General features: G+C 35.6%; 1 protein-coding gene across 1 annotated transcript in view; it reads left to right on the top strand.

The window, feature by feature from the left end:
• Positions 1 to 20,203, top strand: part of LOC125683225 (BOS complex subunit NOMO1-like) — a 61,733-nt gene extending 41,530 nt beyond the window's left edge. Inside the window, exons 21-38 of the mRNA XM_048924154.2 lie at positions 1 to 5; positions 1,122 to 1,185; positions 1,369 to 1,505; positions 1,711 to 1,859; positions 2,445 to 2,543; positions 2,797 to 2,892; positions 2,977 to 3,059; positions 3,661 to 3,820; positions 10,262 to 10,388; positions 10,972 to 11,088; positions 14,319 to 14,446; positions 14,769 to 14,907; positions 16,128 to 16,211; positions 16,392 to 16,502; positions 16,722 to 16,823; positions 17,090 to 17,209; positions 18,231 to 18,323; positions 18,820 to 20,203. The exon at positions 1 to 5 is cut by the window's left edge and continues 63 nt beyond it. Of these exons, the coding sequence (XP_048780111.2) occupies positions 1 to 5; positions 1,122 to 1,185; positions 1,369 to 1,505; positions 1,711 to 1,859; positions 2,445 to 2,543; positions 2,797 to 2,892; positions 2,977 to 3,059; positions 3,661 to 3,820; positions 10,262 to 10,388; positions 10,972 to 11,088; positions 14,319 to 14,446; positions 14,769 to 14,907; positions 16,128 to 16,211; positions 16,392 to 16,502; positions 16,722 to 16,823; positions 17,090 to 17,209; positions 18,231 to 18,323; positions 18,820 to 18,978 (1,973 nt within the window). The 3' untranslated portion in view covers positions 18,979 to 20,203. The remainder of the gene's footprint in view (positions 6 to 1,121; positions 1,186 to 1,368; positions 1,506 to 1,710; positions 1,860 to 2,444; positions 2,544 to 2,796; positions 2,893 to 2,976; positions 3,060 to 3,660; positions 3,821 to 10,261; positions 10,389 to 10,971; positions 11,089 to 14,318; positions 14,447 to 14,768; positions 14,908 to 16,127; positions 16,212 to 16,391; positions 16,503 to 16,721; positions 16,824 to 17,089; positions 17,210 to 18,230; positions 18,324 to 18,819) is intronic.
• The last annotated feature ends 6,008 nt before the right edge of the window (positions 20,204 to 26,211 follow it).

Below are 26,211 nucleotides of genomic sequence, written 5' to 3'. Positions count from 1 at the left end.
CTCAGGTTTGTCCTCTACTGGAAAATAGTCAGACATACTGGAATATAGTCATAGACATACACAGACTGTCCTATATTGTAATATAGTCATAGACATACACAGACTGTCCTATACTGTAATATAGTCATAGACATACACAGACTGTCCTATACTGTAATATAGTCAGACATACACAGACTGTCCTATACTGTAATATAGTCATAGACATACACAGACTGTCCTATACTGTAATAAAGTCATACACAGACTGTCCTATACTGTAATATAGTCATACACAGACTGTCCTATACTGTAATATAGTCATAGACATACACAGACTGTCCTATACTGTAATATAGTCAGACATACACAGACTGTCCTATACTGTAATATAGTCATAGACATACACAGACTGTCCTATACTGTAATATAGTCATAGACATACACAGACTGTCCTATACTGTAATATAGTCATAGACATACACAGACTGTCCTATACTGTAATATAGACATACACAGACTGTCCTATACTGGAATATAGTCAGACGTACACAGACTGTCCTATACTGTAATATAGACATGCACAGACTGTCCTATACTGTAATATAGTCATAGACATACACAGACTGTCCTATACTGTAATATAGTCAGACATACACAGACTGTCCTATACTGTAATATAGTCATAGACATACACAGACTGTCCTATACTGTAATATAGTCATAGACATACACAGACTGTCCTATACTGTAATATAGTCAGACGTACACAGACTGTCCTATACTGGAATATAGTCATAGATATACACAGACTGTCCTATACTGTAATATAGTCAGACATACACAGACTGTCCTATACTGTAATATAGTCATACACAGACTGTCCTATACTGTAATATAGTCAGACATACACAGACTGTCCTATACTGTAATATAGTCATACACAGACTGTCCTATACTGTAATATAGACATACACAGACTGTCTTATACTGTAATATAGTCATAGACATGCACAGACTGTCCTATACTGTAATATAGACATACACAGACTGTCCTATACTGTAATATAGTCAGACATACACAGACTGCCTTTAACATGTTACACACTTAGTCAAACAAAATCATGATATCTTATTTGTAGGCCAAGGAAGGTTCAAAAGAGACTGTGTTCCAGTTTGAAAATGTTCTACCAGGCAAATACAAAGGTACAAAAGTTTCAGTATTTGACATTTGTTGAAGAAATAATGACTGTCAGAGGAATTTCTTGGAGAATGACCCCTTCAGTCTCAAAGATTTTGTCGGAAAATAAAGACAAGGTTTTCATTATCCTACACATCCCAAGATTGAGGGGTTAGAATTGTAGAATATGTGGCATTTTTCTCCCTTAGTGACCCTTCTTCATGACACGTGGTGCTGGAAAGACAAGACTTTGGAGATTGAAGTCAAGAGTAGTGATGTCACTAACGTGGATTTCACCCAGACTGGGTATATCCTGAAATGTACGATCTCGCATGAAATCATACTGGTAGGTGAACCTTTCTAGACAGTCATCAGATCCTGTATTTATTTAAATCCTACTATATAGATAACAGAAATATTCAGGCAATGGACGGCCAGGTTCATTACATAAGTGTGATACATTGAAATTCAATCAAAGCATTGTTTATTTTGTATTAAATCAAAATCCTTACCATACATACTGTATATAGCAAATAATATTTATATTTTAGCATTTTGCACATGAGAAGAAGGCGGGGTCTGTAGGGTCTTTCAACTTGAATAAAGGCACAAATCGATTTTGTTTGGCACAGCCTGGCGTTTACAATCTGAGACCAGACTCCTGTCACAAGTTTGAAAAAGAAGAATACATTTACGACACGTATGTTAGCGAATTTTGAAATTTTACCGTAACAAAGTTGGTGTGTGCATTTTTAAATTGAGTTCATTCCCAGTTCCCAAGGATGTAAGCCATATTGACCAAACTTGTAATGATAAAAGAAGAAATAAGACAAAAAGAAAAATTCAAAGCATCATTTGAAAAATGTGATAAGAGTCTTGATATAAAATTAAAGATCAATCTAGTTACTATTTCTCATTTAAGCAGTGATACCATTGGATAAAGTTCATGATTTATCACTTACTGTATATTGATAAGAGTTACATGCATATTCAACACATGTAATCTCAATCTAAATATTAATTCTGACCATTTTTTGTTGGCAAGATAAGACTCTGCCTCATTCTAGTTGACTTCAGTAAAAAAGGACTGCTTAATATATGATTTTGTTATGTTTTTTTGTATGCCGGATTATAGCTGTGGACACTTGTGAATTGAGGGTGGGATAGATGCCGACAACTATGAACTAAATCTGTCATTTTATGAATTTCTGAAAGACGCATGTGCCAGAAACGGTATTAAAAGTAAATTCCAATTTTGACCAAGGTATTTCTGTTACTATTCTAGTGGTAACCCAGAGTTACTGGCCCTGACAGCAGTAACACATCTTGTGGAGGGCACAGTTACAGCCGAAGAAAAGGTTAAAGATATCATGATAGATATCTCGTAAGTGTTGGAATTGTTTAATTAATCCTTCATTATCAATCAATATACGACATTACTCTTCACAAACTGAAATCATTTCTAGAAGTTTATTTCAGTGTAATGTTGAATTAATTAGAGATTATGACATGTTAATTGAATTTCATAAAATGCAGAGAGATTGATTTCATTATTCCTCACAAGAAGATTAAATTCCAGTAACCAAAGGGCAAAGTTGTATTTTTTTTTTATTTTTCATTTTTTTTGCTGTTGACAGGTCCAGTATGGACACGGAGACATTGTCTTTGGGTCCTCTCACCGTCATAGAGGAAACTAAAGGAACCTTCGTATACAAGTTCCAGCATTTGGCAAGGTACTCGTAAATGAGAAACAAATAGCAAAAGAATATTGATTTAAGTAATGATCAGAAAATTGAGGTGGCTTTTTAATTTTGTAGATCTAATGAGAAGATGATGTTCGCTGTCAAATCTAAGGAGCTGTTGTTCAGCCCAGGTTCAGTGGAGGTTATGGTTGTAGGTGGTAAGTTTTTATGTAGGAATTTAAAGCCAGACTTTAACATTTGATAATCAAGGTTCTACCTGTAGGCAAGAGTCCTATAGTGATCACCCTGTTGTGCGTCCATGTGCGAGTGCATTGACAGTTTTCTGGACTTTTTTTGGCTAACACTGCAGCTATTGGATTGAAATTTTTTACATGTACTTGAACTTATATCAATGGGTTGAGTCTCTTCTTTGTTGACCTTTTTTTTTTGTAAGAGTTATGGACCTTGGCTAATACTGCCACAAAGTGGGACCCATTTGTGGTGCTGTATTGAAATGTGATTAATCATATATTGATATAATGATACAGTACTTACAACATGGAAATGCTTTGTAGTGCCTTTGTGATAATATAATTTGCATATAGAAAATTTCTAGGTGCAGAACTGTAGCTCTCTGGGGAAAAAATTAGATAGACAGAGATCCACTTCTTATATAAACCATCAATTTATTGTGCAGATTTTTTTAAGGGGTGGATCTGTAGCTCTCTGGTTTGTCGCAATTTTTTCCCAGAGAGCTTAAGTTTTTCAGCAAGAAAATTTCTTGATGAATTTAAAGATTTTTTTTAACCGAAATTGTAGACACCTGCCCTGGGGAGGCAGTGAAGTTTGTCGGGAAGAGAGGGATGTTTATCATAGGAAGCATTAAACCCAAACTGGCAGGAGTCACAGTGACTGTCAGCCATGTAGACGGCACGGCAGATCCCATCGTTGTAGAAACACCAGAGTCGGGAGAGTTCAAGTAGGTCAAAGTTCATGTAAATCCCTAAATTCTTGTACCACCTACTCGTACACTGATGAACTGAGGTTTATAGAAGGTACAGATTTCTAGGTCAAAATATTGTAGATCTGGTTTTCTTCGAGAAGCTTTTATTTTCATATAATTATGTCCCCTGCAAATAAAGTTGAGAGTGTTGTTGTTTCACGCTGTTCATCTGTCTGTCCCATCTATAAACACATTTAGTTCAGAAATTTTCTTGAGGGCTGTTCATTTACTTTTTACCAGGTTTTGTGGAAATATTGTATACTGTTAGTTACACATTGGGACATAATAACATGATATGGAGTCTTCTAGGGTGTGAAGTGGAAAGAAGTAGGTACCGTTTCTAAAGTCATTTGGCCCAAAATATCGATGATTTCACTTGGAGCTCAATCCCTGGCATTCAAATAAGGAATGGATTAGCAAACCCAAAATCCGCTCAGTTTGATCAGCAAAATGATTTGTGTCATATGACGAGAGCTAGAAGTTGGCATAAAATTGCAAAAATGCCATTTTCAATGAAAATATCCACAAATTCAGATGGTTTTCTTTTCAGAAAACATACAGCGCATGCGTCGAGCAAATTCATATTCAAGTATGCTTTTCATCTTAGAATACACAATATATATCATTTTTATTTTGCTCGACAAATGCGTACATCTTTTCCTGAGCAATAATCTGTATGACATTTGACAGTTTTCAGGCTTATTTTGAAAAAAAGGCGGGAAATGTCTTATTCATGATGTCATAATGCTATCCAATTAGAAATATCATTCTGATTTTGTTGACATAGTATACCTGGCATATATTTTACTTTCTTAAAACGCTTATTAAGGTTAATTCCAGACACATTTTATAGAAAGAAAATTTTTGGGCCTTCGTACCTTGTTCTTTGTATTGGGACTCGACTCGCCTCACCCAGTATGGATTTCCTTTTCACACCCTGGATGACTCCATGATATATCCCAAACTGACTGTAACGAATTTTTATAGCCGAAGACCTTTACAAAAGAAGTATAGCGCACTTGGTATGCAATTTCGTCTACACAAACACTTTTTTCTTGAATATCATTTTTTACAAATATTCTGTCAGTTTATACTTGTGTTTACCCAAATTACTCAATAATATGTTGATAGTATCTATATTTGATAAGCATAAACATCACCGTAATTATATAGAGTATATAGTAGATGTAACGTAATGGGCCTAAAAAATTGCAAACTGTTGCAAAAGGCCACCCTAAACCAGAAATAAAACACTGAAATTGTTTTACTTGAGTATGACTGTACATAAGTCCATTGGAGGAAATTTGGTTTAAGATGGCCCTCTTGATGAAAATGGCTGAAATATGAAAAATTTGTTCTCAAAATTTACCTTAAGATTTAGCAGCCTGTCAAACGTTAAACCTTTTAACTTACATGCCTTGGTGGCCTAGTGGTTTAGGTGCTCGGTAATCTTACACTTAAGCAAGCATTCCGAGTTCAAGTCCAATATTTTTTCAATGTATTTGGGGGGGGGGGGGGTATAAATGTGATACATATATTTTAACAAATATTAGTCATTTTCATCATAACTTCAAATATTTGCAAGTTACGAATTTATTCTGAGATCACTGTAGTTCCGTTTGTTTACACTAACCTGTTCCTGTGTGCACAGGATTTTCAAAGCGTAATGTGACTAACGAAAAGCTAAATAAATAGTACAAGAAAGGGGCACAAATGCACAGCATGTAATAAGTAAAAAAAGGTCAAGGGAGGAAAATAATTGTTATACGATTTGATTTCTCAAAAGTAAATATAAAAACTCATGTAGCAACTGTCATATCATATTTAGGCAAAGCTAAACACTCAAATTATCAACCAAAGGCAAATGAACTGATGAAATCTATTAAAGGTGCTGCAACCATGTCAGAAAAAGACAGTGAGCTAAGTAATGCCATATGTAAAAGGGTTGTTGTGTGATATGAATGCACCTATGAAAATATTGTACTGTTCATCATTCCACATAGGAACATGGTTTATTGATTAAAGAACGACTATATAAATGTCAGTAATGCTAAACTGTGGCAGTTATTTATCTTTGTTAACGAAACATTAAAAACGTTGTCCTTCTATTTAAAATAACACACCAATGTATTATTGGAAACCGGTGTTTTCCCTTTAGATTTCTGAGTCGGCCGTTTCGTCAGCAAAAGTGCTATACCTCTTTGTTCAGATTTCAGTAACATGTTTAATAGATATTATCCAATTATCAAATTGAACACCATTTACATGTACATCATGTACATATATCACATTAAACAACATTTAATCACAATATTAAAACAACACAGTTATAAAGATATAAACAATAGAATTAGATAAGTAAATCATGTATATTAAGTGTAAATGTCTCAAACACTCTTCAGTTACAATGTATGCAGACGACACTTCACAGGATGTGAGTGATAAATCTGTTGATGTAATTGAATTAAAATTGCAAGAGGACCTTAAGTTGGGTACAGAATGGATGCTTAAAAATAAGCTCATTATAAATCTTCAAAAAACAAATTGTATGCTTATTGGCACGTCTCAAAGGTTACGAAAATGTCTAATGCTAAATATATAGATTTTAATGGTGTACAAATTGAATTTGTGAAGCAGGCTAAACTATTAGCTGTTTATATAGATAATACTTTATCATGGGATGCACACGTGGAGTTTATTTCAAAGAAAACTGTAAGAAAACTTGCTGTACTTAAGAGAGTGAGTTATTTTATGCCACCAAATGCACTTATCAAGGTTTTTAATAGTATTGTTTTTCCACATTTTACTTACTGCTGTACTGTCTGGTGTAACGTACAAAATCAACTATATTTAGAAAAAAATTTCATAAATATTTGAGATATCAGGACCTCTTCTGGCTTTTTATTTTCTTGTTTGAACTGGATGCCAATTAAGGATTATTTTATGTTTAGAAAGGTTGTCTTTCTGTTCAAAGTTTTAGATAATCAAATGTCAAATTACCTAAACATGTTTAAATATACAAGAGATGTGAGTTGCCGCCAAACCAGGTCCAATGATCATATGTCTAATTTATTATATTTACCAAGAGCTAAAACGTTCATACAGCTACTCTTCTGCATTCCTTTGGAACAAACTGTCTCAAAATGTTCGAAGCTCTGGTTCGGTTGGTCGGTTGGCATTTTTAAAGCTATGTATCTGATGGAATATTTTCATAGAAGTAGCACTTAGACATCGTGCTTTCCTCTTTTTGTTTAGGTGTGCCAAATGTAGTTGTGCACCGTGTGTGTGTGTGTGTCTTATGCTATTTTTTTCTTCTTTCCTTTTATGTCATGTATTCATATTTAGGTAATAATTTTATCACTAATTAGGTGTGTCTTATGCTATATTTTTTTCCCTTTTCCTTTTATATCATATTCATGTTTAGATACTAATTTTAGATGTTAATTTTATGTTTGTGTATATGTTTTAATGCAGGACCACAATGGAAACTAGCTATATGCTAATTTGTGTTATCCTGGATAAATAAAGGCTATTATTATTATTATGTACATGTGAAATATAACAGTTGCTATGATCAACAATTCACAACATTAGCATTATATAGTTTTTTATTTTTATACGCCCCTTTGTCAGACAGAATGTGTTATGTTATGGCATTGTCCATGTGTCCGGCATGCTGTTTGTGCATCTGGCTGTCCGTGTGTCCAGCTGGCTGTACATCAGGTTGTCCGTGCATCCGGCTGGCTGTACGTCCGTGTGTCCGGCTGGCTGTACGTCCGGCTGTCCATGCATTCAGGTGTTTTCCCCAACTTTTTTCTGCAATGGATCCATGTACAGCATTGACATTTGGTCACAATTTCTCCCTCAAGAATCATAAGAGTGAGTTTGCATTTCAGCTGGATTGGTGCATTGTGACTTATTTTAGGGCTAAAAGTGGGTCAAACAGTTTTTCCAGACTTTTTTTTCATTATGGATACAGATATTGCCCTGAAATTTAGTCACAAGCTTCCTCTTGGAGGAATACAAGTTATATTTGTATTTCATTTGGATTGGTGCACTGTGACCTACTTTAGAGCTAAAAGTAGGTCAAACAGTTTTTCAGATTTTTTTTAGCTATAGATTTCAAACATTTCGGTTGAGTATCACTGAAGAAACATTATTTGTCGAAATGCGCATCTGGTGCATCAAAATTGGTACCGTATAAGTTTTACATACAGGGATTGCCCTGAAATCTAGTCATTACTTTCCTCTCATAGAAATACACATTCAGTTTGAATTTCAGCTTAATTGGTGCACCTGACCTACTTTAGAACTAAAAGTAGGTCGAATTGTTTCCTGGACTTTTTCTCATTATGGATATAGATAGTGCACTGAAATTTTGTCATCACTGTCTGACGGGCATATGATGTACCATTTGCGATTCTCTTGTTATTGATATTCACTGTGTTTCTATTATGGACACATAGAACAGAACCTTGCGCTGAGGATTAGTACAGCTCCTGCATGGATATGATCTATTGAAAATTTCAGTTTGTTGTGTGATTTGTTTATCTACAAATTTGTCTGAAGCAGAAGAAAATTAAGAGGAATTATTCGTAACAAACGTATCCAGAAACTAACTTGTGATTTAATCCTATTTTCGTGTTGTCACCATAATACTGAAAAAAAGACAACTTGTAATAGATTCTTTATAAATCTTTATATTATTATGCCCCCCTTCAAAGAAGATGGGCATATTGGTTTGCACCTGTCGGTCGGTCGGTTGGTCGGTCGGTAGACCACATGTTGTCCGCTCAATATCTTAAGAAGCATTCACTTGATTGTAATGATATTTCATATGTGGGTTGGTTATGAGAAGAAAGGACCCCTATTGTTTTTCAGGTCCAAGGGTCAATCTACTCTGGACATAGGAATATACTGTCCGCTCAATATCTTGAGAACCCTTTGCTTGACAGACATCAAACTTGGTACACTGATACATCTTAAGGAGTAGATGACCCCTATTGATTTTGAGATCACATGGTCAAAGGTCAAGGGTCAAACTGGACATAAGAATATACTGTCCACTCAATATCTTTAGAACCCTTTGCTCGACAGACATCAAACTTCGTACACTGGTACATCTTCAGGAGAAGATGACCCCCTATTGATTTTGAGGTCATATGGTCAAAGTTCACGGGTCAAACTGGACATAGGAATATATAATGTACGTTCAATACCTTGAGAACCCTTTGCTTGACAGACATCAAACTTGGTACACTGTTACATCTTCAGGAGTTGATGACCCCTATTGATTTTTAGGTCAAATGATCATTCCACTCTTGACAAAGGAAGAAATTGTCTGCTCAATATTTTGAATTGATAATACTACTATCAATTAAATGATGTGTATGTATAACCCTTTTCAATTTTGCGCCATGGGAGGGGGGGGGGGGGCATATGTGTTTTACAAACATCTCTTGTTTTGATACAGTTACTCCCAGTAAATGAATCTTTGTGAAGCATGATGTGGTTCATCAGGAAATTTAAGCACCTGCTGCTACTTAGATATGTCTGCAAAGTTCATGATGGTTTAATGTTTGCAAGATTCTTTAATTCTAAACTTAATGAAATTAAACATAATGTATTCCACTTTTACAATGTGCACCTGGTATTTTCAGATTGATTTGTTAAATTTTGAGAATGTTAAGGCCATTTGTGGTTATTTTTTCATATTTCTGTACACTCTGCCAGTATCCTTCCCTACAAAAAACTTTTGGGGTGAATTTGTTTCACCATGTCTGTCTGTCTTGGGAGATATATTGGTTTCACTCTGTCCATTCATTTGTCTGTCCATCTGTCAATAGATGCATTTGTCTGTTGATTTTCTAATAGTTCATTTACTTTTTACCATTTGTGCAAATGTTGTATACTGTGTAAACTTTTGCACCTGGAATTTTCAGATTGATTTCTTACATCCTGAATATTGATAAAAAGTGAGGTCAAAGGATTTATTGTAACTTGTAATCAGGGAAAACATGAATGGTGAAACTGTTCCTGGTCTTCAGCTATACAATATTTCAAAATATGCCCCAATGTGGATGAGTGCTGCTAGGAGGTATTATGCCATTAGGACACCTCTAGTTTTGAGAGTACAAACTTGCGAAAATTGATTCCTAGCAATATCTTGTGTTGCTCATTTATTTTTGGCCAGATTGCAAATTGAAATTTTACAATATGTTGTCAAATAATTCTAGTAAAGAAATTTTTACTCTTTGACATGATGATGAGGATTGGTTTTTGGGGATGCTTTTATTGAGTGATTTATCTCTGTCCTGTCAGAATTGGTCCTCTACACATCTTGTTACTCTTTGACATGATGATGAGGACTGGTTTTGGGGGATGCTTTTATTGAGTGATTTATCTCTGTCCTGTCAGAATTGGTCCTCTACACCGAGAAAAAGAATACGCAGTGGCCGCAGAGAAGGCAGGGTACATACTGGAGAAAGAGAAAGAGGAGCCTTTGGTATTCACAGCGTCCAAGCTGGGGGAAATCTCGGTTCAGGTCCGTCACTTAGGAATTAGCTACTGTAAACAAACTGGTAGAAGCTTACGGGCGAGATCAAAAGGTTGATATCAGATAAAAATCTAAATTCAAATAGTTAGGGGGAGGGTGGTGGTTAAAAATTCCCCATAAGTTTCTGTCATTCGACATCGATGACACTTATATGGGGAAAAAAAAGATAAGTTAAGAGTTTAAAAAAACCACATGATGATATTACATTTTAATGATCATTTAATAGTTTTAATGTTCACTTTCATTTGCGATTAAACAGTATAAAAGGTATACAGGATGTTATTTATACTCATATGTTTTTACTTATTAATCTGTTACTTTCAACAATCATCATATTTGTATTAAGGGGGTGGAGGGGGGGACCCGGTGAAAACTATGTGAATTTAGTTGTTTTGGTGTTTTTTTAGGTCAGACATTAAACTTTTGATCTTGTCCTTTACTTGTATGAAATGCATATTTTGAGCTGTTTATATTTGTTAGAATATCAACTATGAAATTGTTCTGATGCAAATTAATGTAATAACTGCTGGACTGATTTTAGTGACTTTATTGATATTTTTGTTTATTGTAGGTTGTAGATGAGGACAATAAGCCACTGTCTGACGTCCTGCTGTCATTAAGTGGTGGCAAGGAGTACCGCAGCAACAACGTCACCGGAGAAAATGGAACCATTGTGTTCATTGGTCTGGTGAGTGGGTGCACTGTGTGGTAAATAAAGCTGTTAAAAATACAGTGAAGGAGGGAGCATTATTGTAGAAGGAAGTTGTCAACATTCTGAAGAACCTACATTTTTATAAGAAAGCTTATGATGATGCTTTTTCTAAGTCCCAGCATTTCAAACGTTCTTAATTGTCATATTATAGTCATCTCTAGCTCACCTGAGCCAATAGGGGAACAAAGATAAATGGGAATTTATAGGGGGAAAATCTTTTAGAAATCTTCTGAAGAGCAGCAGGATCATGATTAGTCATATCAATATGTAAGCATTCTCAAATTACATGGCAATATATGACTCAATATCAGCGGGCCATGATTTGTCATCATTAATATGCAAACTCCTCAGGTAACACAGATTCAATTTTCTGCAAGTCCTGGCCAAGGAGATTGGGGGGGGGGGGGGGGGGGGGGGTGGTAAGATGGGGTCTCAATAGAGGATCACAGTTTTATATTGGAATCTATGAAATTTTCTTATAAAGAACCACTCAATAAATATAATGATATGCAAGCATTCCAATGTGGTGCAGATTTATGTTTGGGTAGTGTAGGCTTAGATTGGCAATCAAAGTTTTACATGAGAAGATACTTGTATAGGAAATCTGAAAACAAAAGAAGTCAAGAGTAGCAGGGCCACACAAAATCATAACATTATGCAAACGTTCCGAATTTAGGTGGGATTTTTTTTGGACCCATTGGTAAGGGTGGGCTAAAATCAGGAGTGAAATTTTACATAATACATGAAGAGGGGGGGGGGGGGGGAGATCTTTTAAAAATTATCTTCTCCAGAACAGCATGGTCATGTTAGTCATATTGATTGTGTGGATTTGGGACTGGGTTGGGGTCAAAATTTGTCATGGGATTATAGAGGGTAAAGGTCTTTTGAACATCATCTAAAGAAGAACTGCAGGGTCGTAATAATAATAGCCTTTATTTATCCAGGATAACACAAATTAACATATAGCTTGTTTCCATTGGGGTCATGGTGACTCAGGTGAGCGCTGTAGTCTGTGGGCCTCTTGTTACATTTGCCTCCTGTTTTGTAGTAAATACAAGTCAGTTTTAATTCAAAATTTTGCCATTTTTTGAAAATTATGATGTTGCGTTTTTCATCACTGAAACATTGTTTTGTATAGTTCATCATTTAATGTTGATATATTTTAACCACCTACAGCTGTACGAGTAATTTTGTAAATTGTATAATACATACACTATATACATGTAAATGCTGTCAAATAATGTTTTCAATTTATTTATTGTTGACATCACCATGTTGGCATACAGTCAAAATAGCAAAACAAATAACATATAACAAAAGGGAAAGGAAAAAAAAGAAAAATTATGGCACAATGACTATAGCATATATAAGACATATTCATACGGTTCTTTAAAGTCCATGAATTAGTTTTCTCTGCATAAAGCATCTATCTAAATAGTTATACAAACGTTTTGTAATATTATAATCACATGGGTTAACAATTTCTTTAATGTGATCAGTACCACAGTATAATTTATCACTAAAAATATCATAAATATTGAAATCGAAGTTTGTCATACACAGGACAGTAAAGTACAAAATGTTTTTTGTTTTCAACAAATAATTTTCAAGCATAACATATACGTTTTTCCTTCGGGATTATTGGTTTACAATATCTGCCTGCTTCAATAGATAGTGAATGTGCATTTATTCTTAATTTTGTAAGCTGTGATCTTTCACACTTTTTCAAAGGAAACTAAGTAATCTGCACTTTATATTCATTACAATTTAAGATTTTACTATAGAAATAAAGTTTTTCCTGATAATGAGATTTTTTTCATTGGTCATGTCAGCAAAAGTTTTATTAAGCTTACATTTAAACTCCTTATGAGAAACATTCAAAGAAGTCAAATTAAGTTTATGTTGAAGATTGAAAATCTTGCTTTGCCATGAATTATACCTCTTTTTCAAAGCTAATTCTTTGTCTTCTTTAAAATAAATGAAATAATCTACAGAATTAAGACCACATTGGTATTACAGTTGGAAAGAGTTTTAACGATCCTCAAGATCCAGTCAAACTAGCAGTATTTTATCAGTATTTAGGAATGATTGTCTCATTTTTGGTAACTTGCTGTTTCATGTCAATTCACGAGAATGTAAAATCACAAATGCTTAAGGGACTTCACTCCGTATTAATTAAGGATAACTATAAACTCAGACTACTGTGGGATCATTTTAATTCGTGGGGGCCTATGTTCGTGGGTAAGCAATATTTTGCTGGTTCAAGGGGACGTAATTTCGTGGGTAAATGATACAATGTCACCAGGAGAGTGTCGGTGGCCGAGTGGTTAGGCCGTCAGACTCTCGACCGAAAGGTCGTGGGCTCGAGTCCTGGCCGCGGCAGGGCTGACATTGTGTCCTTGGGAAAGGCACTTTATATGAATTTCCTCACTCCACCCAAGTGTAAAAGGGGTACCTGGCTATAGACAGTGAAAGATATTGTTAGAATGTTAGTGCTCTAGCGCTTGTAATGGCAGCTTGCACTGTATGCTTCCTAAGAGGCTGAGAAAGTTCTAGATTGATATAAGGTCTGCCGGGGTAATAATGTACATTAATTATTGTAAAGCGCTTTGAGCAGCATACGCTGGAAAAGGCGCTATATAAAACCTATCATTATTATTATCATTATTATTATTATCTCTACCTGGTTTTAAAATGTTCGAGGAAATTAAAGGTTAAGAAAGACCCCTGAAATCCACGAACATCAATCCCCCACGAACAATGAGGATTCCACGGTATCTGATTTTACAAAAAAGGCTTCTTCTGAATAAATGTGTAGTAATCTTACTCGCATATAGCATGGGATCTCTGGATAAACCGTGAGAATGCAATGTATCCTCTTCCAATACTCCAAAAATTGGACAAGTTACTGCTCCGACTTGTATACTTTCAAATACATTACTGTTTTCTACGTTAACTTCCCTTGCTTGAAATTAACATCGCAGTTGATTCCTGTTGCATTACATGTATTGGGATACGCTGTACACTTTATGGAGTATTGTAAATGTATATGAATTAAGATTTGTATTGAGCATGCATCTTGGTGAAAAAAGGACTTAAAAGTGTTTGACTGTTTGTTGTAAGCAAATTATGTGACATCAGATTTATTATGATGATTATTATGATTTGAAAAGTGAAAGTGATTTGATCACTGTTTACGATGACAGAGTCCCAGCCAGTATTACCTGCGTCCAATGATGAAGGAGTACAAGTTTGAGCCAAATTCCCAGATTATTGATGTTTTGGAGGGAACCACCATGAAGATCAACATTAAAGGAGTTCGTGTCGCCTTTAGGTCAGTCTGCAATTTTGTTACCATGGAATTTTTTTTCGTGAGACATTTAATGCTCCCCCATGTAGATAGATGTTTTCATATCAAAGATTTTACAAAACTATCTATAATACATGTACTGTGGCCTAATTCAACACACACACACATATACAAAACTATCGATAATACATGTACACACAGATATATATATAATATATATATGGCTAATCATTAATTGAAAAAACAGTATACAAATACTAGTCGTTATGGTATATTTATAATTAGAATTGGTAATGGAGCCAATGCTTTTCACATTTTGATTATGATATTGGACTTTTACTGGCAGTTGCTATGGTTCTGTGACATCACTGAATGGTGAAGCAGAACAAGGAGTGATTGTGGAAGCGGTGGGGGACAAACCAGAGTGTAACCAGGAAGAGAGCAAAACGGACTCGACTGGCTCCTACCGGATCAGGGGACTGCAGGTACTGTCTCCAGTGTAAACCTGGGACGTGTTTTACAAAACAACTTACGACTTACAACCAACTTTACATGCTGGAATTCTCCAGTTTATTGTAAGGTCATTCACTCCAAATGCAAAATAAATTTTTTTTTAATGTGAAAAATTAAGCCTTAGAAGTTTTAATTCATTCATTTAAAGCAATAACTGTGTAATACAATTTAAAACTTGCGACTTTGTCGTAAATTTCTTTGTAAAATGGGCCCCAGGGTCTTAATTCCATGGATTTGTATAGTTATTTCCCCTGTATGCTCACAGCAGGTTACATGATGGAAAGACAAATTATTTACACTATAACTTATTGAGCAAACTAGGTATATTCAAAGAAACTGACATTTGCAAACTTTACTTAGTAATTTACTGTTCAATCAAATTACATAGGCTGTGAAGTGGGAATAAATTTGATGTATTCTCCATAACACAATTTCATCTTTGATATTTCTGCATAAATATATTGATAGCTCTTTAATCCTCCCAGGACAGAATAATAATTTTGGATTAGCATGGTTATAGTGGAGTTGTGATTATACCCCACACAAGGAGTTGCAGACGGTTTAAGTTTAATCTTTTCGACCTGTCCATCAGTCAGTCTATCAACCCTGTTGTTGTCAATGCAACTCCTGAAGCCGCTTAACAGGATTTCATAAAACTTTGTAGCTAATAAGGACTTGTTGTGTAGATGTGCATATTTATAGAAATTCTTATTCAATTTTTTTTTCTGGGAGTTGTGCCTCTTTTGAACTTAGAAGCTTAGCCAAAATAAAATATACATTTACTACTGAAACAATTTGTCAGCTCAACTTCTCTGAAAACACTGAACAGAATTTCATGCATCTTTGCATATAATATGGGCATGTGCATATTCACATGAAGTTCTGATTTGATATTTTTCTGGAAGTTATGCCGTTTTGAATGTTAGATGTTTGGCTTCTGTAATGACCTCATAATATATTCAAAAAGAAAAACAGCTTCACATATATGATGTTAGAGTAATGCCATTTCCATATTCCCAACATGCTGCCATTTAAATTAAAAATAAGATTTAAAGGTATAAATTTGTTATAATTTATGCATAGCACTGCCATTCATTATGTGTAGTATTGCCATTCGTGGTAGGGTATGTGAGCTTGCTAACTTTTTCTTTCATTTGTTTATAGAATTTTAAAACATGTATGTGTATTGCAGCCAAAGTGTACATATCAGATTCGTTTGAAATCTGAGGTCAATCCACACATTGAAAAAGCTGCCCCACAATTCCACGAACTGCTGGTGAGTACAATTTCTGCACTGTGTAGCGAGAAAATTCTAGTGTTTAAAGACACAGGTCATGAACATGTCTTTAAAGATTATTGTGAATCAAATGAGTCTCAAGAGTGCCAGATGTGCCATGTTTTTTAAATTGTTGCAAAACCTCGACTACTAATGTCTGTGAAATCAAATCTCTTTCAGGTGGAGAAGTCTGATTTCACCAGCATTAACATCATTGCTTTCCGTCGTAACAACCAGATGGACATCACTGGAAATGTGGTCACTGCAGACGAATTCCTCTCACATCTCAAGGTACGTGTAGGGTCACTGCAGACGAATTCCTCTCACATCTCAAAGTACGTGTAGGGTCACTGCAGACAAATTCCTCTCACATCTCAAGGTTCGTGTAGGGTCACTGCAGACGAATTCCTCTCACATCTCGAAGTACGTGAATAGTGTGTCTCATACAGCATGGTAAAGCAGAGTGTAATAAGTATGCAAGTAATCCCGTGTGTGTATTTTGTGTTTTAGGTGCGCCTGTATCGAGATGACAACCCTGATTCTCCAATACACACATCTAACCTCGGCCCTGTGTCTTTCTTCTATCTGCCGTCACTACAGATGACGAACGAGGTACACATGTATTAAGTTTCTAACAAATTCTAGAATTCTTGTGTTTGGTCAATTCACTTTGTGAATTTTGTGACATTGAAGGGGACCCTGAGACAGGTCTGAAACCAGACCTAAAAAGAGGCCGTCTGAAATTAATGACAATAATCTTAATAAATATTTTCCCCCTATCCCTATTAAAGTATTAAGTGTCATATAAAAACACATCTACACCATTTATTAGCAATATATTGGGTAGCATTTAAAGTCAGGATGTTTAATTGTTTTAGAAATACTTGATTCGACTGGAGAGTACCCTGTCTAGAGCGGCATACGAGTATGAATTAACGGAGATCAGCTTCCAGACCAACAAGTCCTATAAACACTTCACATTCCATTTCACGCCGAAGGTAAGCTCCAAATAACTGTTTTCTCCAAGTAATCAAAGCTTTAATATGCATAGTTTTACATGTCACAGAAAAATAAATTTCAATTACAAGTTTAGCTTGCCTGAGCTGAAGGACAAGTGAACTCTTTGATTACAGATTGTTTGTCAGTCTGTAAGAAAACGTTACAATGTTTTTTGCTTCTCCAGAACCATTTGGTAAATATAGAGAACATATTTTATAGGCTTATATTCATACAACTGGTGTTGGTTTAAAAGAAACATTTTGTTGATCTAGAGCTGTTTACTAAAGAAAGTTAAATAAGTGGTCACAGCTTTGTTAGGCAAACACTGCAAATTCATTATTGCATGTGAAGTTGTGAACACCTGTTTTTGGAAAGGAAAGAAATGTTCCAATTCACTTGAAAAGGCAATAAATGTCTGATAGAATACTAGATCTTATTAGCTTTTTTTGTACTTACAGTATTTTCTGAATATTATTAACTCTTTAGAATTATGAAAAAGGTGAAGATAATGAACAATGATCAATTACATAAATAAATCTTGGTTTTTTTCCCCAAAATTCCAGCCAAATGTCACTAATTTGTCCCAATTGGAAAAGTCATGCCCCTATTTTCAAGCAGTTAACACTCAAGCAGTCAGACACCGAGTGTATGATGCCTGTTTACATCTCAATCTATATGTCTTCAGTCTATACTAATGGGGAATCAGTAGAATTCGTGGTGGCTCAATTTTCGTGGAATTTTTGGGTACCCCTCACCCACGAATTTACATCCTCAACGAATAAAGACAACTATACATCCCAGAGTTATCTTTCTTACAAATATATAAATCCACGAAATTAAGTCCCCACGAACCCGTAAAAATTCAGCAATCCACGAAAATTGGCCCCCACGAATTTAAATGATTCTACAGTAGTATATTTTATAAGAATTATTGCAGTTTACATGTACCTTGTACTATCTATAAAGTAAGTTTTTGTTTTCACTTTGTTTTATTCTAATACTTTTAATTTTTTTTTTCAGAGGAAATCTTTAGATCAAGAGCTGAGCCAGGGTTCTGTGTTGGCCCTACCATTGGCAATCATTTTGGGAGTGGCCATTTATAATTACCAAAAGGTGATTACTCAATCTTGATATTCAGAGAAACTGATATGGAAAGTGGTTTCATTAATTTTTACTGGCATCAAAATTTTGTATTATTGCCAAAATAGCATTTCTCTTATGTAAATTCATGGATTCTCAATAAGAAAATTCATGGACAACTTTCCTTTTCTCATTCCTTTAAAATGGAAACTGCACTTTGATGATCACTTAATTTCCTTCTTATTCTCAACGAAAATTAGTATTGAATGAATCCTTGTGAAATCACTGCAGTACATGTTGGTATTTCTGACATGGGTAACCAAGTTAGAACCGGACATTTTGTCACAGTGAGCTTTAGGTTTAACATATCAATTCCTTGCAACTGTGCTCCAGTCCATGAATACAAATTTTCACTGTCTTCTTGATCCTCTTCGAGAAACAAAACTATCAAAACATTCACGTAACTCTTACTGAAATTAGATAAGAAAATCTCCGTTAAGAGAGTAACATACATGTAATCTATTTTCAGTTATTGCCAGTTTTATCAAAAACCATGATCCAGGCCAAGACTTTAATCGCCGCCAGTCAGAGCGATCTCGCCAGTAGCAATGGGTCCAGTGAGCCAACCACATACTCTGCGGGGTTCACAGAGTCATCTAAAAAGAAAAATAAGCCAAGAAAAACATGATGTTCATCTAAAGCTTAGCTACATAATATGATGATAAAGAAAAAAAAAATTATTTCAATTTTCAAATCCAGATCTGTAAATTCCTTGACAACAGTGACAGGCTTGATAAATGATTGGTTGAGATTATGTGAATTTACAGATTGTGTATTCAAAGGTTATAGTACTGTCCAAGTTTTTTTAACTAGGTATAGACATTGATTGAAAACAATATTTCTTCTACTACTACATTCCTGAATATAGGTACAATACTATCCATTCTTATCCCATACAAGGAATTCCAGATTTAGTAGTGATATTCTGTGAAGTTACTATTTGTATAATGCATTTGGGGGGTATCAAATTTCAATTCTTAAACATATTTTTTCAGATACATTGTATAATTAACATGTGCATGTAAGAAGAGTGATTTCTGGGGTTTGATGTTTCAGCTAAGCAATCCTGTAAAACAGACAGTTTTTGACTGCATAGTGGGTGGGATTTTTTTTGGGGGGGGGGGGGACATGTGTGTGTGCAATAGTTGAACTATATGTTGTGTTAGATAGTGAACAAAAGGCTTTAATGTCATACATGTGATTGTGTATTGTAGTACTGGAAATCTGAAAGATGGATGTTGAATATTGTTTAAAGGTGTATTCTTTTGGATCATTATTTTAAGGGTTCTGAGGTAAGGCAATCAATTTTGAACAAAATGCTTATATTGTGGTACATGTATGATAGTAATATCATACCATGTGTCTTCTCAACCACTTGTACTGACATAAGCTTACAGCTTATAATTCACTGACTGTTAGTTTTATAGTTTTAGAAATGATATCACATGTAGCTTTTCCCGTCATGTATTCCAGAATCTTATTTTTCCCACAGACAGTGTAACAGTCTGTGGGGGAACCTGAATTTAAAAAAAAAATTCCAGATTTTTTTCTTCTTTTTTTTGTTTCTCTCTCTCATGAATCAAGGTAACTTGTAAATTGTGAATTTGATAACTGTTTGGATGGTCCGTGTGTGTATGAATGTCGTATTTATCCTAAGAATGTGCATTTTAGTCGTGGACTTTCTGCTCCACGTACCCACTTTGATTTGTATAATGCGCCATCATGAACTTTTTTAAATTATGTATTAACCATGCATTATTCAGAGAGGATGCAATATTTTGATAGAAGATTTGTAACTCAATGTTCATCTTGAAATGCATACTGAGTATAAATAAATCATCTTAATAAGTATACAATGAACATTTGTGTTTTCATTATGAAACTGAAATAAAACTAGTGTTCTGAGTGTCAGTGCAATTCTATAATAATCCGGAGAAGTAGCATGTCCTTGGACCTCTTTCTTCATTTTTATTTATTTCATTTTAGCAATTAAGACACACACCCCCACCCCACCCCACCCCCCACCCCCACCCCACCCCACCCCATTCCTAATATTTTCTGATTATGTCATTTGGTGAAATTGTTCTTAAGCATTCATTAAACTGAAGGAAATAAAATTAGTGAATGATCACTTTCATTGGGTTAATGAAGTCAACAATTGTTTCATTAACTGGCTTTATATTTACAATGTTTTACTGTAAATGGCTTCAAAATCTATTAGGTGCATCTTTTGACTAAATATAGTAAATTTGAAGGTTTTCAATTTCAAAACACAGTACATATCTGCCACTTTTCATCCGTATCAAATTTCTCTATTTTCATGATAATGCACGACGTCAATGCGCTCTGTCGTTTGTCTGCACTCCTTTACTTGTAATGTCAGAAAATGAACATTGGGCGCCTCTAATTGATTTTAATGTGAATATTTTATTAACTATCATGAAATGGCATCGACTTCTTTCTCGGCATTGTAATTCCATTGTTTAGTATAACAATGCGATGTCCTCGCAATACGTTATTCTTGCATATCACATTCCAAATTTCATAGCAAAATAATATTGGAGTGAAGTCGTGTCTACGGGAAGATGCGTGGGCTCCTCATTATTTCTCTGCAATACCAGATACGGCGGCCTGCTTTTGCCGTGTCGCCTGTTCGTTAGGTTGAACGCGACAATTTGCGTCTATGTGCCTTTCCAACGAAAAGACAACCAATGTAGGCGAACAGATGACAAATTCAAAGCGCAATTTACTTACTTAACCCTCTTCGTGCTGGTCAGCACATAAGGCCGTCACCAGAAACTTCCCTACTGGTGTGTCTTGTGTCCATCTCTGGACATGACGCCATGTCCAGTTCTCTTTCATTTCTTTCTCCACCGATCTTCTCCAGGTCTCTTTTGATCTTTCTTTTACTGGGTGGTGTACATCTCAATGCTACCCTTGGAATGGAGGTCAGGTGCCCTCTACATCTGTGACCTATCTACAGCTATTTTTTCTTTCTTATTTCTTGTGATAGGGGAGTGGTGTTAGTCCTTCGATACAGCTACGAAGTCGATATAGTATTGGCCAGAAGATACGTAGTATTCTGCGAAGACAACAGGTCTGGAGGGCATCTAGCTTGTTTGAAATGGCTTTTGTTACTTTCCAAGATTCAGCACCACACAGGAGGACCCCAAGCACATTACTTTTAAAAATTTGTGCTGATCTTTGTTGACCTCCAGATGTTTTGCAGTGCAGCACACGCTCCTGTGGCTTTAGAAATGCGAGCTAGTACATCTGCCTCTGAATCCCCATCTGTTGTGATCTTACTTCCTAGGTATACAAAGTCTGTGACATCTTCAATTTTGCACCATTTATGATGGGTTCATTTGATTTAGTACTGTTGACTTTCGTGATCTTAGTTTTGATGTTATTGATTTTCAGGCCTCTGCTGTTTTTACACGCTGGTTGTTTTTTTCTTGTATGTCACAGTGTCGGTAGGATACCAGTACTATATAATCTGCAAAATCTAGGTCCAACTGATTCCATCCGCTTGTTTTTGGTGGTATCTCGCATGATCCAGTTAATGCAGAATGTGAAAAGAAGAGGGGAGAGCAGATATCCCTGTGTTACTCCTGTCTTCAGTTTGAACCCGCAGTTTAGCGATCTAATTTTGTCGTACAGTGTATTTTCGCTTTGCATTGTGTCGCCTTTTCGCACTACTAATTTGCGATCTTAAATGTTTTTATTTCGTATTCTCTCAGCAAATAAAGATATACTAGATACACTCGGTGTCTATTTAAAGGAAATAGTGTCGATGTATGTGGTTTGGCACCGAAAATCTCTGCTTAGATTACACTAGGAAGTCCAAGTACTACAGTGTCTCGAGTGACAAAAGACCCAGTTTATGCGCCAGACCACTGTCATATACATGTACTAGTCTAGCCAAGCTAAACACTGGTCTTTTTAGGTGCCTAGAAAAGGTACTGTGTTGGTTCTTTAGCAAAGAGTCAGGGGGTGTCAAGTGCAAAGGCGATTTAAGCTTACCTTCATGAAGTAAGTTTTATTTTGGGGCGCAAAGACATACCCTTTTTAATTAAGTTAGCCTTGCAGTTGATTTAACCACGTAGAGCTGGCGTCCGGAAACGGTAGCCACATTGACCCATTTTGCACCGGATTCCTTCAGCAGGCTCCATGTACTAGAGTGCTCTGCGCTCACCCAAGAGTGAGATATATTCTGGTGTAGGGTACCTGTCATCCAACGTAGAGCTCTATAAATCAGTCCCATGGAATCTAATAGGGGTTTATTTGTGGCCTCGGTGTCCCTTTTTGAGTCGAGGTTTGTGTATAAAGCTTCCCCAACTAACGTTAGTGACAAATTCGAATTTTATGGGATATTTTTATGAATGATTAATCTTAAGGTAGGTAAATCCTATTAGAAATTTCTGTCAATCAAATTTTTTTTCCATTTAAATAACTTTAACAACTCATAAACTAACTAAAAAACCCATATTAGACATACCTTTGCAGGTTTATTTTTATACTATGTGCTACAGAGCATATATACCCCCAAATGCAAAAGCCAAATTTTAACACAAGAATGCATGATCTCATGTTTTATTAAAAATATGCACCAAAGCACATCATATTAAGCTATAATATATAAAAACCAATAGCTATTCATTTATTGAGAGAATTTTTAAAGATATTCAATTGAAAACATACACAATTGCTGTTTAATCTGCTCACATCCTTCAGAAAAAAATCACAGAATATCGCAATTTTGAAAAATTCTCAAAATCTAAATTGTTTACATGCCAGTTTTTCTTTAAAAATATTTAGAATTATATCTAAGGTTAACAAAAAAACATATTTTACCATAGTTGACCAGAGATATTTTGCAAAATGGTCTCTTGAATACGCAAACTCCCATTTTTGAATTTAAGTTTTACAATTATTCTTTGCACACTTTGAAAATAGTAAATTGTAACAGCAAATACAATCTTAAAATCAAGATTAACAGAATATGACAATATATATATATGTAAAACATACTGAAAATTTTGTCCTACCAGACAATTAGAACACAAGGAGGAAGATGGGGGGGGGGGGGGGGGGGGGGGGGGGCGCGCACCTCCTCCCCTTCCTTTTTCTCACATTTTTTTTTTGGTGTGTGTGTTATTCTTTTTTTGTTTGGCTATCAATCATATCATACTTAAAAATACCTACATGTTATCTCATACTTATAGAAAAAATAAATATAATGTAACATATGTGTAGATTCTAGCAACTACAGCTCATGTACAAATAATTTTGTTTCTTGAAAGTACTTGTGAAGAAGAGTTCAAATATTCAACAACTTTGCTGATGATTTTCTGAGGATTTATAATTCTGGGTTTCTTTGAACCAAACGCAAACTCACTAAAAACAGTTTGAATTCCACTGTGAGGGTCACGCCTATGTATGATTTTTAACTTGTTCAGGCTTAGATTGCAAGCTATGAGCCTTTTAGAGATCAATGTAGATATTACATTGCTTTGTACCATTGGAGCTAGTGAGGACTTGATACTATAATAATTTATGGTAAATATATCTAAGATTCACATTTGAATGCTAAATTTGACTCGTACAGTTCTCGTAAACTACAAACATCAGACAAAGAAGTTATAACTGGAACTTTCTAGTCGGTGTTTAAAATTTAAAACCGGATACGTAAAAGCACGGACTTTCCTTAACATTGTAGCTTCGAACGTTCTGGGGCGAACATATGACATTTAAGAAGTCGCAAAGAAGTAAGTACAGTTTCTAAAGTCATCTGGCCCAAAATATCGATGATTTCACTTGGAGCTCAAACCCTGGCATTCAAATAAGGAATAGATTAGCAAACCCAAAATTCGCTCAATTTGATCAGCAACATGATTTGTGTCAAATGACAAGAACTTGAAGTTGGCATAAAATTGCAAAAATGCCATTTTCAATGAAAATATCCACAAATTCATGTGGTTTTCCTTTCAGAAAACATACAGCGCATGCGTCGAGCAAATTCATATTCAAGTATGTTTTTCATCTTAAAATAATACACAATATATATCATTTTCATTTTGCTCGACAAATGCGCACATCTTTTCCTGAGCAATAATCTGTATGACATTTGACAGTTTTCAGGCTTATTTTGAGAAAAAGGCGGGAAATGTCTTGTTCGTGATGTCATAATGCTATCCATTTAGGAATATCATTCTGATTTTGTTGACATAATATACTTATAGGTTATAGACTTTGTATGGGAAAATATGACGACGGACTTTTTTGGCGCGTAGACGGACCGAGCTTGCGAGGTCCGTCCGCGAATAAAAACGAGGTCGTCATATTTTCCCACACAAAGTCTATAACCTTTTTATTATATACTTTCAATTTCATTTAGAAACTATCAGTAATTTATTTTTAACAATTTCTTTATTGATTTATCTAGTAAAAGATGAAAAACACGAAAACTTTGAAAATTAACGACGTAGTAATTTGCTTTTGTATTGATTGTGACGTAATGTTTGCGGGCCGGAGTGTTTCCGGGCATATATCACACGATATATGCCCGCAAACTTTTAAAGAAAAAAGAAGAGATGAAATTGAAAGTATATAATAAATGGCATATATTTAATTTACTTTCTTAAAACCCTGATTAAGTTTAATTCCAGACACATCTTATAGAGGGGAAATTTTTGGGCCTTTTTATGTAGACAATCGTACCTTGGATTGGAGAGGGGGGAAAACACGAAAAGGATAGGTCGTTATTAGATTGTTTTGTTGTTTTCCGCCACACTCAACGATTTTTCAGTTATATGGTGGCACCCAGTTTTTATTGATGGAAGAGAGAACCCAGATACAATGTGTACCTGGGAAGAAACCACCGACCTTCCGAAAGAAAACTGGGAAACTTTCTCACTTACCGGCACGACCGGGATTCGAACCCGCGCCGACCAGAGGTGATAGGTCGTTAAGAAACACGAAATAAACAAATAGTCATTCTGTCTCCTTTTGGGAAAAAACAAACAAGCCACCATGGTCAGACAAAATTACCCATTGAACACCTGTTGCTTGCAAGACTCCGCCCAACAGTCGATTGGACAGACACACCGCGACTCCGCCCAACAGTCGATTGGACAGTCACACCGCGACTCCGCCCAACAGTCGATTGGACAGACACACCGCGACTCCGCCCAACAGTCGATTGGACAGTCACACCGCGACTCCGCCCAACAGTCGATTGGACAGTCACACCGCGACTCCGCCCAACAGTCGATTGGACAGACACACAAAGTGATATCCGAGTCTACTTTGTTGGAACTACGACACAAAATTAAAAGGCGGCAGAATGATGTGTGCGTTTTCAGTTTTATCACACCGATGTCCACGATTAACCAGTTAGTATTACATTGTATATGTATGGACCTGTATATTTCTTTTAAAACAAGGCTGTTTTTATCTTTTATCATGTTTTATGGTTTCAAAAGAAGATTAAAATGTGGAATCTTGTATTCTGTGGTCTTCGGATACGGTTTCTGGTTAAGAATTTGGCTAAGGACGGCTTCTTACTGGAGTCGGTATTACATGGTTCCATTGACCCCCCCCCCCCCCCCCCCCATCGAGAAGTCTATAGTCCCATGTAGGAACCCATATGCTACGATTTCAATACACAGTTTCTATGGACGGTATTTGGGAGCATTTACTCTATGCTATCAAAAGACAGTGTCGGTCTGTGAGCGTTTAAAGCCGCGTCCCTGATCGAAATGTTCATCCCAGAGGGTGTTCCTATTTTGGAGGCCTATATATTATATGGTCTCAATGGGCGGTTTTCGTCCAGAAGTGGAAGTCTGTGATCGGAGAAAAA

The sequence above is a fragment of the Ostrea edulis genome, chromosome 6 (genome assembly GCF_947568905.1).
Source record: "Ostrea edulis chromosome 6, xbOstEdul1.1, whole genome shotgun sequence".
NCBI lineage: Eukaryota > Metazoa > Mollusca > Bivalvia > Ostreida > Ostreidae > Ostrea > Ostrea edulis.
Note: the sequence above shows the minus strand (reverse complement) of the source record. Positions and strands in the feature narration are given on the sequence as shown.